The sequence below is a fragment of the Periplaneta americana genome, chromosome 3 (genome assembly GCF_040183065.1).
Source record: "Periplaneta americana isolate PAMFEO1 chromosome 3, P.americana_PAMFEO1_priV1, whole genome shotgun sequence".
NCBI lineage: Eukaryota > Metazoa > Arthropoda > Insecta > Blattodea > Blattidae > Periplaneta > Periplaneta americana.
Window position 1 is genome coordinate 198,239,094 of NC_091119.1, and position 17,136 is coordinate 198,256,229.

Here is a 17,136-nt window from a genome sequence, read left to right on the forward strand (position 1 = left end):
ACATTGTCATAAGAAACCAATAAAAGCAATGAAGGAATAACGTAATGAGTGGGCTATGTTTAGAAATTATCGGCTTTTACAATTTGTAAAACAAGAGAATATCATTTACAGTCACCAAGTCAAAACTTGATGTTCTCTTGTTTTATAAATTGTCAAAGCCTGCTACATCATTTCTAAACATGGCCCACTGATTAAGTTACTTTTTTATTTTGTTAAGTTTATTTGTATAGTGGACTGCAAAAGAAATGCCAATACGAAATTATATAATTTTCTGAGGACTTTAGCAAATATGGCGAGGTGGAAAGCTCTTTTCCTGAGATTAATTTTTTTTTAAACATGGAAATACGACTTTTATAATATGTTCACGTTATTATTTAATATGAATTGTTTTTAAATTATTCATATACTTTTACTTTACAACATTAATAGGAATACTACAAGAAAATAGCAAAAAAGCAGTTTATATGACATTCCACAGCCTTCCTTATTATCCATGGGTGCTGTCATTGTTACAATTGAGGGGCGTTTTCACAAAACTCGTTATCTACATTTTTTTCGATTTTGAGGTTTTAGCGTATACTTGTGGTTTTGGGTCAGGAGAATCCAATGGTGCTATCAGAATTAAGCCTAAAGTTGGTAAGTATATCAGTAAATTGATCTTGAAATAAAAGAGATTTTTCAAAACTTGGTATCTACAGTTGTGTATTTTAGAAAAGAACTCTCTTGGAAAAAAAACAAGATTTTGTAGATAACGAGTTTTGTGAAAACGCCATGGCCAGTTATGTTTCATATTGTATTAACAAAAAATGTGTCAATCTTATTATAAATGTAAAATTTTGTTATAAGTACATAGGTATACAGAACTGAAAATTGAATCTAATTGATACATTTAACTACACATTTCTTCTTTGCATGGAATAAAAACTCTTTGGAAAATTCAGGTCAGTTCAGACGTGTTTGTATAATCATTTCATACATACAGCGAAGTCCTCGTAACATGATAATATTTCAAATCGATAGCGACTTTGACTCAGCATTTCTTTTGCAGCCCAGTGTACATGCTTTAACATCCGTGGTCATATCGCGTGTTTAGGATCTGTGGATATACCAGTAGGCTGTTTTTACTATTGTTGAGTTCCTGTTTTCTATTGTGTATTGTAGATGCTTGTGTTCATATAAATGATTATAGATTTTATTAATGTTTTTTGATATCTGTGATTGAGGCAGTGAAGAATCATGGCATGTAAATTTTCAATCTGACATTTGCCTTTTGTGACTGAAGGAAACCACGAAAAACCTCATTTAGATTGGTCGGCCTCAGGGTTTGAACCTGTGACTTCCCGAATGCGAGTCCCAAATGCTACTGTTTGAGCCAACTCCCTCAGTTTCATTGTTTTTTTTAATACATAGGTTTTTTTATGGCAATGTTAAATTTCTATGTCCTTTACGCAGAAAAACACACGATTTATCTTCAGATGTAAAATTTCAGTATAGGTGACGATCCTACATAATATGCCATCTTATGTCTCATTGACAAACATTTTGCTTCATAATAAGCTGAGAACGTCAATAATTTCTTTAGTATTTTATCTGTTCATGAAGACTTTTAAGAAATCTATATTGGTTATGTAACTAATTTATTTCATATATCGGTAGGTAATTAGATTCTATTGTAGCATGGAACCTGTTATTATTACGTCTTTTTTTTTATATATAGATTTATGAATCTGTCAAATAATTAGAAGGGTCATTATTATTATTATTAACATTGCCACTGTTTATTGACATTATTGATAATGCCACTGAAGTAAGTAAACCTTTCGCCGAATAATAATTTTGTGAATATATCCTCTGTACATTTGTAACATTTACAGTACTTTCTTGAGAATGAATTTCGTGAGAAGATTTTGAGTCCCATACATAACCCCCAACTCAGTCTACATAAAACCAGCCATTACTTTTGATATGGATTTTAATGATTCATACAGAATTCTGTAACCCAGGTAAGACATTAGTGCCAAATATTGACAGTCATATCCACTGTTCTGTCTATATAAAAACATATACATTTGTAAAATGTAAAGGCATAATAATTTTATGGTGAAATCTATTACAGTAGAACTTGGTTATAACAACATCCAAGGGACCTTAAAAATTATGTTGTTACAAATGAGTGTCGTAGTAACCGAGATTCACATTATCAATTTAGTAAGGTCGAAAATGAAAAATAACAAAATTAATTAGACTTATTTTAGATTTATGTATTGACTTTTAAGCCTACAATGAATATAATAAAACACACGTAGATCTACAATTATAAATACAGTATTCTGTATTAAAACAGTTTGTTCAGTACTCACCAAACTATTTTACTTAGAAGTGAAATAATCAGTCATTTTACTCTGTTGTCTTCTACTTGCCCAATACACACTTTCTAGGGCTAAATTACGTTCTATGTTCATAATTTCAGTTGCAATTTCACTGCTCCCTTCCCTAACTTCATAGAACATGTTCATAATTCTAATGGCTTCTAAAGCGTCACTCACTTCTTTTAGTGGCCATACTGCATTAAAATGTGTACACTTAGTGAAAACTTCCTGTCGAAACTGATCTAATACCGCATGAATTCGGCCAGGTTACAATGGGGTGGGGAATCCGCCTGCCTTCCAGAGGTCTATGATAGAAGGAGACTGTAAAGAATTTGTCAGGGTCAGATTTCAACAAAATATTTCTTAAAATACTTTGGTTCTTAGAAAATCTTATTCCAAACTGAGGTTGAAAATGACGTTATATGCGAGGTAGACGTTTGTCGTATTAAGCAAGGTAGGAAAGCATATGTCTTATGGGGAATTAGTTGGGACCACAGAATATTTGACGTTATAGGCGAGGTGTCGCACAAAACGAGGTCACTATAACCAAGTTCTACTGTATATATAACGCAAAGTGATAAGAAATAACGCTTCACTCTTTAATATCTCTTATTTTTAATTAATTATAAACAAATGGTTATGTATTATGAGAGTAAAGACCAACAAATGAACATAATTACCAAAACAGTACTATAGTGGAATTAAAACAACAACCAACTTGTGAAATTTGAAGGCTTCAAGGGTTTCCATGGCGACATCCCTTCCCCTCTCTTTGTGGCCAATAAGACGCTATCACTCCCTCTTTCCTTCGCCTATATTGGACACACAAAAGAAAGGGAGAAGAGACATTGCCATGGAAACCCTTGACTCCTTCAAATGTCACAAATCAGTTGTTTTAATTGCACTATAGCAGTTTATATGGCATTCTTGATACTATTTTCTTTTTTTTTTTTCAGAGATCTTTGTTACAAGTTCTTTTATACATATTTATTGACAATTGCAATATCATGTTATAGTTACTCAAACTATGACTTCATGGGCTGCATTCTTTGCTTGCATATTATTTAAAAAAATGTAATAAAGGAAATTAATTACTTCTAGGTAAGAAATTGACTTTTCTGAAGTGTTTTGCAGTAAACTGTTGGTCCAAGAAGTCGTAGTAGATTAATTTTTTAATTTATTTTAAATTTTTTTAGGGGAGGGAGTGGAAATATGGAAATATTTTTTATTATGCTCACAGGACTTGAAATGTTGTGTATGGCAGGCAGTTGATGCACGGTGTTCCACTGGATTTTATTGCAAGGGTGTTACGCCACTGATAAAACATAGCATTTTCTCATTGAAGTATATGTGCATTTCTTTGTATTTGTACTTAATTTATTTTCCTTGTATTAACTAAACTATTCAGTATTACTTGCTTAGTTGATAAAGTCTTTGTCCATTCCTTCTTTCAGTATCGATTAATGAACTGTTCTATAAATCTTAAAAGAGATTTCCGGTGAACATGTCTGAGTGGTTGGTTCATGAGGGCCTCTTCAGTATTGTAATTTTCTGTAGATAAGCTTCCCTTTTGTTTTCATTGTTGGAACAGAAAATATTAAAAAACAAAAACATACTTGCAACTGATTAGGGTAGATGATTCTTAGCCATTTCATGCCATGTGTTCTTTATTTCAAGTAGATAATGAAGGTACACTAAGACATAAGTCATGTGTCTCATTCCAAATGTACATTTTTTTGAATGTCAATATGTTATATATATAAATACATGTTCCAAATACATCTGTTGTGTTTATTTATTGAAAATAAAACCCAAGACCCATGTCCGAAGTAAAGAAAAAGTGTACATTGTGTGTTATAAAACATCTATTTTAATTTGTAATGTAATGTACAAGTGTGAGTCAAATGAAAACCTTAAATATTTTTTTTATCCATGTTGAATCTTTCGTACACAACTTTTAACACTTGAATATAAATAATTGATTAAATGGCTATCTTACTCGTGTTAATTGTGTAAGAATGTGCGGCTTACAGCTGTTTCGGTGCTTTTCACACCATCCTCAGAGCCTACTAGATCTCGGCGTCATCTCGAACTTCGCTGCCTGTTGTGTGGGTGTGTTCGATTGTTAAAAATTGTTGAAATGTGGTGTCAAATAGTGAAGAAGTGAACACAATCAAATACATGGTACAAGAAAATGGTTACAACCCAAACATAATAGACAACATCATAAGGAAGACAAACAAAAACTCAACAAACACAAAAACACACAAAACATAACACAAACACAAGAACACAAGAAATACATCACACTAACATACGAAAACAAAAACACACACAAGATCGCATCCTCATTCAGAAAACAGAAATACAACATAGCATACAGAACAGAAAACACACTACAAAGACATCTCAACACACAAACAAATAAATACAACCACACAGGCGTATACAAACTCAATGCAATAATTGCGACAGTTTCTACATTGGACAGACAGGCAGATCATTTCCAAACTCGATACAAAGAACACATTAAAGCAATAACTAGAGGACACAATACATCTACATATGCCGAACACATAACTAATGCTAACCACACATACAATAACATAAATACAGACATGGAAATCCTACACATACAAACAAAAAACCAAAAACTCAACACACTAGAACAATATGAAATATACAGACACACCAAAACACACCCTGATCAAATTCTCAACACACAGATCAATTTCAGAACACACACACTATTTGACACCACATTTCAACACTTTTCAACAATCAAACGCACCCACACAACAGGCAGCGAAGTTCGAGATGACGCCGAGATATAGTAGGCTCTGACGATGGTGTGAAAAGGACCGAAACAGCTGTAAGATCGCCATTTAATCAATTATTTATATTTTTTTAAATTTAATTTATTGAATCAAAGTGTAACACAAGAGTATCATTTTTCTACATTGTCTCCTGAACATTCCTCCAGCACTTACGAAATGTCTTTTCACCCATTGCCTCTTTGAGTCGTCCATAATGTGATAATCACTGGGACGAGGTCTGGTTTTATATGGCACATGTGGAAGTGTATCAAAGTGCGAGTTGTGATTTACCTTACAAACATACCCAAAGTTGTCAATAGGGTCCTCAAGACGATATAAACTCAATGCATGACATATTCTTACTTAATTACAAATGACATTTAGAGAACCTGAAGGTTCATTGCTGCTTTCACAAATTACACCATAGACAGACTGGACTATCAGAAGGTGAAATCAGTGTAAGTATAAACTGTGTGACTGAAAATTGACCACAGAGACAACTCGCCATATAATTGAAATTTGTATCAGAGACAAAAGTCAAGGCAATACTCAAATTAGCAACAATTTATAATATATTTCTATGGTAACAGAAGACAAATCTAGAAGCTGTAAACTAAATAGGAACTGTGGCGGAAGAAATTCGCTTCACAAAATCAGAAAGAGGCTCTGTCTGACAAATAATATATATTATCTTGGCTACATGTACACGAGACTTAGAGAAAATAAGAATGGCGTTGTTTGACGCTTTGACATGCGTGGCGGGTGTAATGCAACAGTCACGTTATCAGAAGATGGAAGCAGTGTCGTCAAAGAACCGTCTGAACACAAGAATCATTCTGCAGACTGGGGAAGGATTAAGGCAAAGGAATGTGTAGAGAACATGAAGGCAAGGGCGAGGACTTCCCGAGATCCAAGTCTGTCATTATTCAAAATGAGTTACAGCGTATTGCAAGCGAAGCCAATGTGATTCCACCGAAGAAACCATCTATTAAAAAAAATGTGCGCCGTGCCAGTAAGCTGCACCTACTATCTGAATCAAGGAATATTGACGAACTGAACGTTATAGCCGACAGAAACATTAAGACTGTACAAGGAGGAAGGTGGTGGTTGTATTTTGAACCGGAGAACAACGTGAAACTAATCATATTTGCCACTAATTCACATTTAAATAAATTGTTACTGTCCCATTTTTGGATAATGGATGGTGTGGCAAATTGTCTATCTGTGGCGAATTGCCCCTATTAACTATTTTCTGTGGCCAGTTGTCCCAGTTACCAATTTTCTGTGGCCAATTGTCCGGAACCGTATTAATATGGTGTAGTAAGTTTTTTTTTTTTTTTTTTTATTCCCCATCTTGATACTATATATATCTTGTAAAATTTTACTTTTGTCACAAGAACCAATTATTCGTCGAGAGGTTTTTAAAATGGTATTTGATTCAAACAAAGTCACTGTATTAAAAACTATGGAAATTAAAAAGTGCACTACAGTAAATACTACAATATGGGACAATACACTGTTATGACCCGGAAAATGAGAAGGGCATGATTTAGAATTCAGAAATGGCAGACCAGGAAACAGCCAGAACGAGGATGAGGAACATCTGAAAGCTATGAACAGACAGACGACTATAATGAGAGCTTCCATTCTGCATAGTCGCGGTAGTAGGGATAAACTGTTTTTTTTTCGGGGTTTTTCCCTCACTCCTATGGATGAATATCAAGTAACTTTATCAGGCGATTGGAACCCCACTCATCTTCGCCACTTCCTTTCCTCCCCATCATCCTTTCATTCATCATTTTGTTAATTCTTCTGGTTTTCAGATCGCTTTACAGGCGGCCCTCTGAAGCTGCTGGCTCTCTCGACCGACCTGTGTGGATTGTATTCATGCGATGATGGATAGCTTCTTCAATGAAACCCAGGGCAGACCTTCTTGGGGAGGACTTCCGCTTCGGACTGTTAAGGAAGCTTTGGAAGGGGGGGGGGTTGGACTCTGTTGACTGTAGGGACCGGTCGTTAAGGGGATCAAGTAGTTAGGTCGGTGCGTGTAGAGGATCGGTGGGCATGCAACTCATCCCATATCAGGGGATGTACAATAGACCTCAGGTCGTAGTGCGGGATATTCCCTCCCTCTCTCCTAACAAGTAAAAGAAGTGAAGAGGTTTAAAATTCCTTTAAAAAGGAGTGAATGATGAATTAATGAAGTGATTAGTTAATTTTTTTTTTTAGTCCCGGTATAAAATATACCTCAAGAACAGAGAGACAAGATGGGGGACACGACTAGTTTTCGTTTAAAAAGGAAGGAAAAATGCACGTTAAAAAAACGGCAACAAAAGGCATCGAACTCAATGATCCATTTTAACGTCAACTCCATTTCTAAAACTAAAACTATTCCTTCCCGCTCATCATTGCGGAAGGAAATCTGATTACCTACCTAGGTAATTTTATACTATTACGAGAAGTTGGTTATTCTGTAACGTGTGGCAAGGAGAATGAAGATGGCTGATGACGGAGATAATGTGGATCGTGGAGATGCAGAATCTCAGAAATCTGACAAGATGTTCACGTTGAAGAAGTGGAATGCAGTTGCCATGTGGAGCTGGGATGTGGAATGTGACACCTGTGCAATCTGCAGAGTTCAAGTAATGGGTATGTAATGTTTTTGTCAAGATAAATATGTTACTTTTTAAGGTTATGTTTGTTTTACGTATTAGAGGCGCGTAAAATTAGAAATTGAAGTTGGGTTTCACATGAGTGTGAAAATTATATTAATATTATTTAATTAATTGAACAGATTTTCGTATGTCACGCATAATATGATACCACGAGCTTGTTTTATGCTGATTTTCTAGTATAAACATTTTTTAAATACTTCGAATTAGTTTCTTATGATGACGTTAGGTGTTTCATGGTAGCATTCAAAAGACACGAATTTGTTTGGCAATATGAACTAATTTAAAAAGTAATTGCAAATGTTGAAACTGACACGTAGGCAGAATATAAGTTAATTACTGTTAGTGTCTCGGCAATGTTATCTACACTGCGTAGTATAGCCTATGTCATTATGTACTCATTAATTACTTTTGTAGACTATGTTGTTATCTTTGGTACTATTCTCATCCTTGTTACTGAGTTGTAGAATGCTATTTTATAATTTTACTTACTGTACTAGACTCAATTCTTTTTCTCCCATCTAGGCCTATATTGTAATATAGACATAAGTTCAATGACATCGCAAATAGGCTATATCTCTTGTCTGGAAAAAAGAAAGTTTATAAATATCACATCTATGTCTACCTACCACATTTTGTTAGGAACATCTTACAACTGTAATAAGCAAAATACAGGCCGGAAATATGATATGTTGAAGCTAGGTCATGCTGTAAATGTAGTCTGTAGTATCAATAGTCCGACAACAATTGAAGTTTTTGGAATGCGGCAACAAAGATGGAGTCCAGTATTAACATTAATATAGGAGATAGATTGTAGCTAATTTAAATTACTAACATGGCATTTTTCACGGAAAGAATAAGCATCACTAAAATTAAATACGCTTCATTCATTCATAATGTTCTGCCCAAAGGCAAGTCCTTCACTGCAAATTCTCTCCAGCATTCTCCAATTTCCTATTTTCTGCCTTCCTTTTTGTCTCCGCATATGATCCATATATCTTAATGTCGTCTATCATCTGATATGTTCTTCTGCCCCGAACTCTTCTCCCGTTCACCATTCCTTCCAGTGCATCCTTCAGTAGGCAGTTTCTTCTGAACCAATGACCCAGCCAATTCCTTTTCCTCTTTCTGATCAGTTTTAGCTTCATTCTTTCTTCATCCAGTCTTTCCACTATGGCTAGTTTATTAATAAAATTCTACTTCGTTTTATTTCATATGAAAAACTAATCGCAAGTTCTGTGCTATTAGGGTTGCAAACTTTTTTTTTTAAAGAAAATACGGGAGACTAAGAAATTGACAAATTATTCAAAAGAAAGAAAAACAACAGCGTTATTCTATACACTTTGACAGATAAGCTTAAATTAAGAGTACCGTAGTTCCAGATAGATTTTGCTTCGCGTAATGGTTTTCAATCATCATCTTTTTACAAATTGAAAAAGTTCTCTGCATGAGTAATTGTAGTTGAGTGCGATTTGTAATTTTCAGTTGATTAGATGTGTCTCGCTCCTGTTTCAAACTCTGTTCAGTTATTGTTCATGAGAGAAAACACACACACACTCTCTCTCTCTCTCTCTCTCTCTCTCTCTCTCTCTCTCTGTCAGCATTACTACCTGATAAGCTTGGAACAAAATTCATCAGTTTTTCCAAATTTCCAGTATTAACATTTTTTTATTTTAACCTGGTCAGCATTGAAAACATTTCTGCCAAGTGTTTACCTTGTATAGAGACTGCATATTTTAATGCATCTCTGGAACGACAAAATTCATCATGTAAATCATCTTTATTCACGGCAAAATTAAATGTTAGAAATAAAGCTCTTATATTGTGAAAAAAAAATAAGGGAGGAAAATCGGGACTGTTACAACTCAAAACGTCTGGCCGCGAAACCAGGTGACCCGGGTTCGAATCCCGGTCGGGGCAAGTTACCTGGTTGAGGTTTTTTCCGGGGTTTTCCCTCAACCCAATACGAGCAAATGCTGGGTAACTTTCGGTGCTGGACCCCGGACTCATTTCACTGGCATTATCACCTTCATCTCATTCAGACGCTAAATAACCTAGATGTTGATACAGCGTCGTAAAATAACCCAATAAAATAAAAAAAAAAAATACAACTCAAAAATAGAGATTTTTCAGTAGAGCCATTTAAAGTTTTCCAGTGTAGATGGTACATCACAGAATCATGATTCATTATTGTTATAAGAGTTTATTAAAATATTAATTTTGTCGATATTTGTTTTATGTAACTTGTATGTGACATTTTTTTTTTTAGTTGTAACAGTTTCGCATTAAAATATCCAGACAAAACTTCTCAGATATAACTGTATTCCATAATATATTATTACTTGCAACAGGTTTTTCCTTACATGACTATGTAATAAATTTAGATAATACCATGGAACAATATATCAAATGTAGATTTAGAAACACAAAATGATATTGGTTGGTATCGGGATGACTACAAGAATGAAAATAAATCAATAAATTACACCAACCAGGATGACTACAACAATAATAAGAAATAAATTGCATCATGGAGTGAGAAAAAGCATGTTTCGTTGTTATTCAAATGTAGCATTATTTTCTTCTACACCATTTCAATGGATACCTAGTCATTGTGGTATACCTGGAAACGAGGAAGTCGATAATATTGCAAAACAGGCAACATATTTGCAACCAATACCTCTTCAAGTGATATATCTATCCAGTGCTTTTGCTTCAGTAAAGTCTCATTTTACAAACCTATGGATCAACAATTGGCTCTCTTCTGACAAAGGAAAAATTTTAGTCTGTACAAAAGAAACCAAATGACCTGGAAATGTACAAAAACTTGTCCAGACATGTTCAAACATTTTTAACAAGAGCCAGAACAGGTCACATTGCCACTCAATTGTACCTACACCGATTTCACATTTCTGATAATCCTACTTGTCTGGTGTAATAATCATGATGAAGATCTGGAACACATTCTTCTATACTGTCCATCCATAAACCACAAAAGAAGTAAATTAAAATCATCAGTACCAGTTGCAGAAGACACAGCCCTGCAGTATATATTGGCTACACCCCAACTCTGGCTACTAGCAACAGGCATCTATAATGAACACCGATCAAAATACCCCTCATTTCTCGTGAAAAACAACTGAATAGACTACAGTGGACTTTATGTTGTCAGCAAACAGCTGGATACATTAAGAAGATTGATTCTTCAACACCATTGGAAACTTTCAAACTTTCACACAGATCAGGCAAAATTACTCCCCAACTCTATCCCTGGAGGCGAAGAAAATACTGGCTTTGTTATTGCTAGAGAAAACTTGCCCTTCCTTCTTTGTCGAATACCTATTTTTTCGATATCATCTCGTTCAAAGGAGTGTTTATAGAAGATGGCGAAAGGATCCTCCACAATCTTCATAGTAGACTAGTTTACATTATCACCATTTCATTTCTGGAAAAATTATTTCCCATTTGTTATGTTAAGTCTTCCAAATCTAAGATACCTGGTGTATCTAGTTCATTGTCTTTGTACATATTGCGTTTTGTCTTGGCCAATTTCAGTACTGGTACCCATTGCTTTGGCAGTAATATAGGTCCTCCTTTAAGAACTCTAATCCTCCCCCATTCAATAGTAGAATGCATAGAGTCATTCTCATTCTAGGTATGACTTGTGATTAAAACTTTCTGTGTTATGACTAGGAGGCGGATGTTGATGACCTAAAAATCTACTTAAAATGATCATTAAAATGCCCTTAAATTAATGGAGAAATGACATAAAATGAAAATAAAATGACATTTAGATATTATTCACTGTACACGCACCACAACTTCTTAAAAATTAGTCACCTTGTTTCAATGACGACCCTGCAAGTCTCGGAGAGAGGAGGCAACTTCCTGGAATTTAGCTAAGATAATGGAAAAGAACTTACTTACTTACTTACTGGCTTTTAAGGAACCCGAAGGTTCATTGCCGCCCTCACATAAGCCCGCCATTGGTCCCTATCCTGTGCAAGTTTAGTCCTATTCTGAAGCTTATTGTAGGGATTCGTAACAAGCTGTTTTTTTACGGTGATGGGTTGTTAGCCCTTCGCCCAACCCCCAAGCTGGAGGACCACCCCTTATCGGCTGTCCACGACTGCTTATTCAATATATTCGCAGCTACCCTCCATATCTGGAGGCCATCTCCTCTATCCGCAACCTGAGGACGCGCCATGCCGTGGTGATAGGGACCCATTATACATGGAATGGAAAAGAACATGCAACAAAATGAAGTTTTTAAGGGAAAACTATAGATTTTAACGAGAGTTTACAATGTGTTTCAATCAGGAGTGGTCCATGTCAGTGCCTTCATTCTCCGTCTCCTCCTTCCGCGCTTCACTTTTGTTACCAGATCTTCCAGATGAAGGAATGTGAATGACAAAACAAATTGTGGGCGCAGCGTGCATTCTTGCAATCTTTGTGTTAAAAATACTGTCTACTACAGTAGACATCCCTTCTGAACCATGTTGAGGACACAACGTCCTGTCCAGAACACAGTGAAAGGCTCCCCCCTTCCAAACATAAATTCTAAAGACACCCTCGTACCGACAAAAGAACAGTAGTGATCAAAGCCTTCACTTAAACTAAGATGTCAAGCATTTTATATCACTTCCGTTGTGTGAAGCCTTCAGTGGAATGAGGGATGGACTTTAGAGTCTGTTCCAAACTATAAAATTCAAACTTCACTATTATTCACTTATTCAGTAGGTAATTACTACCGACCTATTTGCTTATAAAATTATTTAACAGACCGATTGGTAAAGAAGAAAGTAAAATGCATTTGAAATGATCTAAAAGTTCTTCAAAGTATTAAAAATGACCAAAAAATGCCTAAAAAATATAAAAATGACCTATTAGTTCAAACACATCAAAAAATGCAATATAAGAAATTATTTTTTACGTCGATATTAACATAGAAAGGATTTCTGTATTAATAGGCATTGTCCTAATGTGAAAAATAAGATGATGACTTTTCATCAACATCTGCTCCCTAGTTATGACATTAACATAGGCAGTACAGAAGTAATGAGGCAATGAATTTGTTCTTGTTTTGTCCAACACAATTGTCTGAAAACAAAGTTACCTGGTTTGTTACTGTGCTGGGCAAAGAAATAAGAAATTATAGAGGCATGTGCCAATCTCATTTGAACCTCTTTTGGCCAAGCCCTCATGCCAAAAATAACAATGGTCCGGTTGTTTCCGATTTCATATAAATTGAGGGAAAGAAGACAGAGGACGGACACTGGAAAGTTTTCTTTTCTCAATCGTACTATCAGAGACTGGAATGCTTTACCTGCAGACTTACTAAAGGCTTTACCAATAACCAAAAATGTATTTAAAAATAGGCTTAAGGACTTTACTAATAGACGGTAGTATATTATACACACTATTTAAAGGGTGTAATTGATATCTTGTTATTTGAAATGTTCTATCAGTGAGGAAGTGTATTGTGTCAGTGAAATGTGTAGTGTCAGTGAAGTCTATTGTGTAAGTGAAGTGTGTTTGTGTCAGTGAAGTGGCTGTGCAAAGTATTTGAACAGTGAAATGGTTTTGAAGTGTTAGTGAAATCAGGATAGAATCAGTGCAGTGAGTGAGTTGACAGCAAAATAAGTGTAGTGCCGAAAGGTACTTGTGCAGGTATGTACCTATCACACTTGTGGGTCTTAGTTCGAACTTAGGGTTAAGATACAAATTAGATTTACTTTAAATGTTATTTTAAGTGATCATGCTTTATATAATTTAGGATGCTACTTATTATTATTATTATTATTATTATTATTATTATTATTATTATTATTATTGTTTTTTATTAGTTGTGCTTATTATTGATTGTCATTATTGAGTGTAATTAGTTACCACTGCCACTGGGTATATACCCATTTGCAGTGTGAATAAATACATACATACACACCGTTTCGAGATCAAAGACGACTCAACGTGTTCATGCCTTCAAGATGCACAAACGGTAGATCACCTAATATATTTGTGTGTCAAATTGAATAAACAAAGAGATATACTGAAGAAGGGAATATTTAGAAATCAAGATAGATGGCCAGTGTCACATGAGAAACTATTGTTAAAACACTATAAGGAATTCAGAAACTTTGTTCAATCAATAGATTTCACAGCACTGTAAATATTGAAAATAGTGAAAATACTGCTCTACTTAAAATTAGTATTAGTATTAGTATTAGTATTCAAGTTAGATATGTTAAAATAATTATAAGCAATTCACGACCTTTATTAAGTCAAAAGACTTCACGGTAGTGTATTATATTGTAAATAGTGAAGATACTACTCCGGTTAAAATAGTATGAGTATTAATAATTTTAAATAATTCATAAACTCTATTCAATCAGCTGACTTTACATCCTTGTAAATATTGTAAATAGTTTACTATTAGTTTTGTTTTAAGTTCAGACAGAATGTAAAAACAGTGTAGCAACAAATGTGTGTAGTATTGCATTACTGCAATGGAGCATACTGAATAAAAAGGGGGATATGAAAAAAAAAAAAAACATATTTTGTAAGATTGTAACGGGACAGTTTTCTTTTATAATATTAAGAGGAATACTCATCACAAGGTGAAGAAAGAACTGCCTGAAGATCAAAGCAGCATACAACTTTGCTTGGATCCTGTTTTCTGATTCAATATCTTTAGGATGCACATTTTCCGGGCTAGAGGGCCGTGGTCTGTCAGTGTTACAATCAAACGTTTCGTCCACTACTCCGGTGGACATCTTCAACGGCCTGTCGGTGTTACAACCAAACGTTTCGTCCACTACTCCAGTGGACATCTTCAACGGCCTGTCGGTGTTACAACCAAACGTTTCGTCCACTACTCCAGTGGACATCTTCAGAAGATGTCCACTGGAGTAGTGGACGAAACGTTTGGTTGTAACACCGACAGACCACGGCCCTCATCCTAACAACGCCAGCCGTGAAAGCCTACATTCCAAGATCAATATCTTTAGTCTTTGTAGCCCTTGATGTTGCTTCTTCTTTATATGTCTATTATAACTTCGTTGTAGGTTTAATTTCTCTGCTACTGCACTATTCTTACATGCAGTATATACACAACACTGATCTTTGTTAGGGATATAAGATGAAATATTAAGTGAATTAAATGCTGATGTATAAGAACATTCACGATGATTAATGTTTCTATACTACGTCAATGGTGAAGACAAAACTAATGATAACATTGTAATTTTAATAGCTGACTCTAGCGACTATAGCGGATCCGTTCACCAGGAATGACAACTGCTGACACCGGGCCCGCTTGCCGCCGAGTGCTGTAGAGAATGTCATAGACCACTCTGTATAAGGATTCTCGCAAGAATTATGGAAATCCATAGTCGTTGGTACCTTTATGTAAGGTTATGTACTGTCCGTTACTCAGGAGAAGACGAGCGGAAAGAATGTGATCTTCTTGACTATCGCTGTTGATTATTATAAACATCGCTCAGATAAGCATCCCAGTAGCCAGGTTATTACTCGTGCAGGAAACATGAGTAACAATGCGTATGGAAATTAAAGCTAAGTTGAACAGAAGGAGACCTAATGTTTCCGCTTACTGCAGTACAAATATTGCACGTGTTGTCGTACGTTATCTGTTCACATCCTTTGCTCCTCAGTCCACTCTCGTCTTCTGAGTCACCGACAGTAGGTGCAATGCTGAATTTTGCAAATTTTCAATCACAGTCAACTCCATTTATAGTGAACCTCTGCGGACCAGCATATTTTGTTCACTATATCCGAGGTTCACTAAAACCGAAGTGTCTGTTTTTATACTACTGACGTTGCTATACATACAGTATTAATGCCCATCTGGGACATACCACGTTCAATATCAGTACTAATGTTCGCTGTATCTTCCAACTTAAACACTTTACGCTCTGGTATCCTGATGTTCACAGTTCGAAACTTGAATCTAATCTGGCCATGTAGGTAGTAGGCACTGACCGATTTCGCACCTCTTCCCACTAGAGGTATGCTACTGTGTACTCAGCCTTGGAATTTCCTCAGGTTTACTTTTACAAAGATGCGGGAGGAAGGGTTGAGGACCATTATACTGTAATCTTTCTTATACTTATCCTTTGATGATCACTGTACTCCCTTTTACAAAAGAAAACACTTTCTCTTCCTATTCTTCTAATAACCTCTTTCAAAGGAACCAGAACTAATCCTTCCTTTATCCCTCACTGCGTACACCAGCAGCGTTTCTCAACCTTTTTTGAAGTGGGAACCACTTTTTAAGTCAGAATAGTTCCGCTGACCACCTTACTCTTATTCTCTTCGAAAGCAAATTTATCATTTTTGTAGCATATTTTAATACCAGTATACTTATATTTTAAAACAATTAATTAATTAAATTAATTTAATTCAATTAATTTTATATTAGTATTAACTAATTAAGTTAATGTTAATAGAAGAAAATTCGTTTTCATTTTTTAATAAATCAAGATTATAACTTATTAACTAAATAAAATAAATAAATGTTGTTCTTGTTTTCTAATGCCAGGCGTTTGACAATAAAGTCATTTGACCTCTTGCACTCCAATATTTTTCAAAGATATTATCATGACTAGCCACTGAAGCACTGATTTTGAGGTGTTCCGAATCCATTTCTTGGTTTGAGTTGCACAATGGGCAGTTAGGGGACTGATATATTCCAATTCTATGCAGGTGTTTGGCCAAACAATCATGGCCTGTTACCAATCTAAATGCAGCTACAGACGATTTTCGTGGTAAATCGGGAATTAACTGTGGATTATGATGCAGAGAGTTCCATTTTTTCCCTTGGGATTGTGTTATCAAATTTTGTTTGTTGAAGTCTAAGTATGTAGATTTAATAAATCTCTTCACAGACTAATACGTACATTTAGTAACAGGTCTGTAAGTAGCAGTGCTACCCTTCTTTGCTAAAGCATCCGCATTCTCGTTTCCCAGGATTCCACAATGGGATGGTATCCATTGGAATACAATTCTTTTATTGAGTGATAATAATTGGGAGAGCATTTTAGTTATTTCTGCTGTTTGAGATGAAGGTGTGTGTTTAGAGACGATTGATAGAATAGCTGCTTTGGAGTCTGACAATATAACTGCATTCCTAAATTTATTGATGTGGCATAGAAGATTCCTGAGACATTCATTTATTGCAATGATTTCACCATCAAAACTTGTTGTTCCATATCCAAGTGATCTATAAAGTGAGAAGAGACAGCACGTAACACCTGCACCGGC

General features: G+C 35.2%; 1 protein-coding gene across 1 annotated transcript in view; it reads left to right on the plus strand.

Moving 5' to 3' along the window:
* Positions 1-7,654: 7,654 nt before the first annotated feature.
* Positions 7,655-17,136, plus strand: part of Roc2 (Regulator of cullins 2) — a 298,758-nt gene continuing 289,276 nt past the window's right edge. The window contains exon 1 of the mRNA XM_069822465.1: positions 7,655-7,834. Within this exon, the coding sequence (XP_069678566.1) occupies positions 7,678-7,834 (157 nt within the window). The 5' untranslated portion in view covers positions 7,655-7,677. The remainder of the gene's footprint in view (positions 7,835-17,136) is intronic.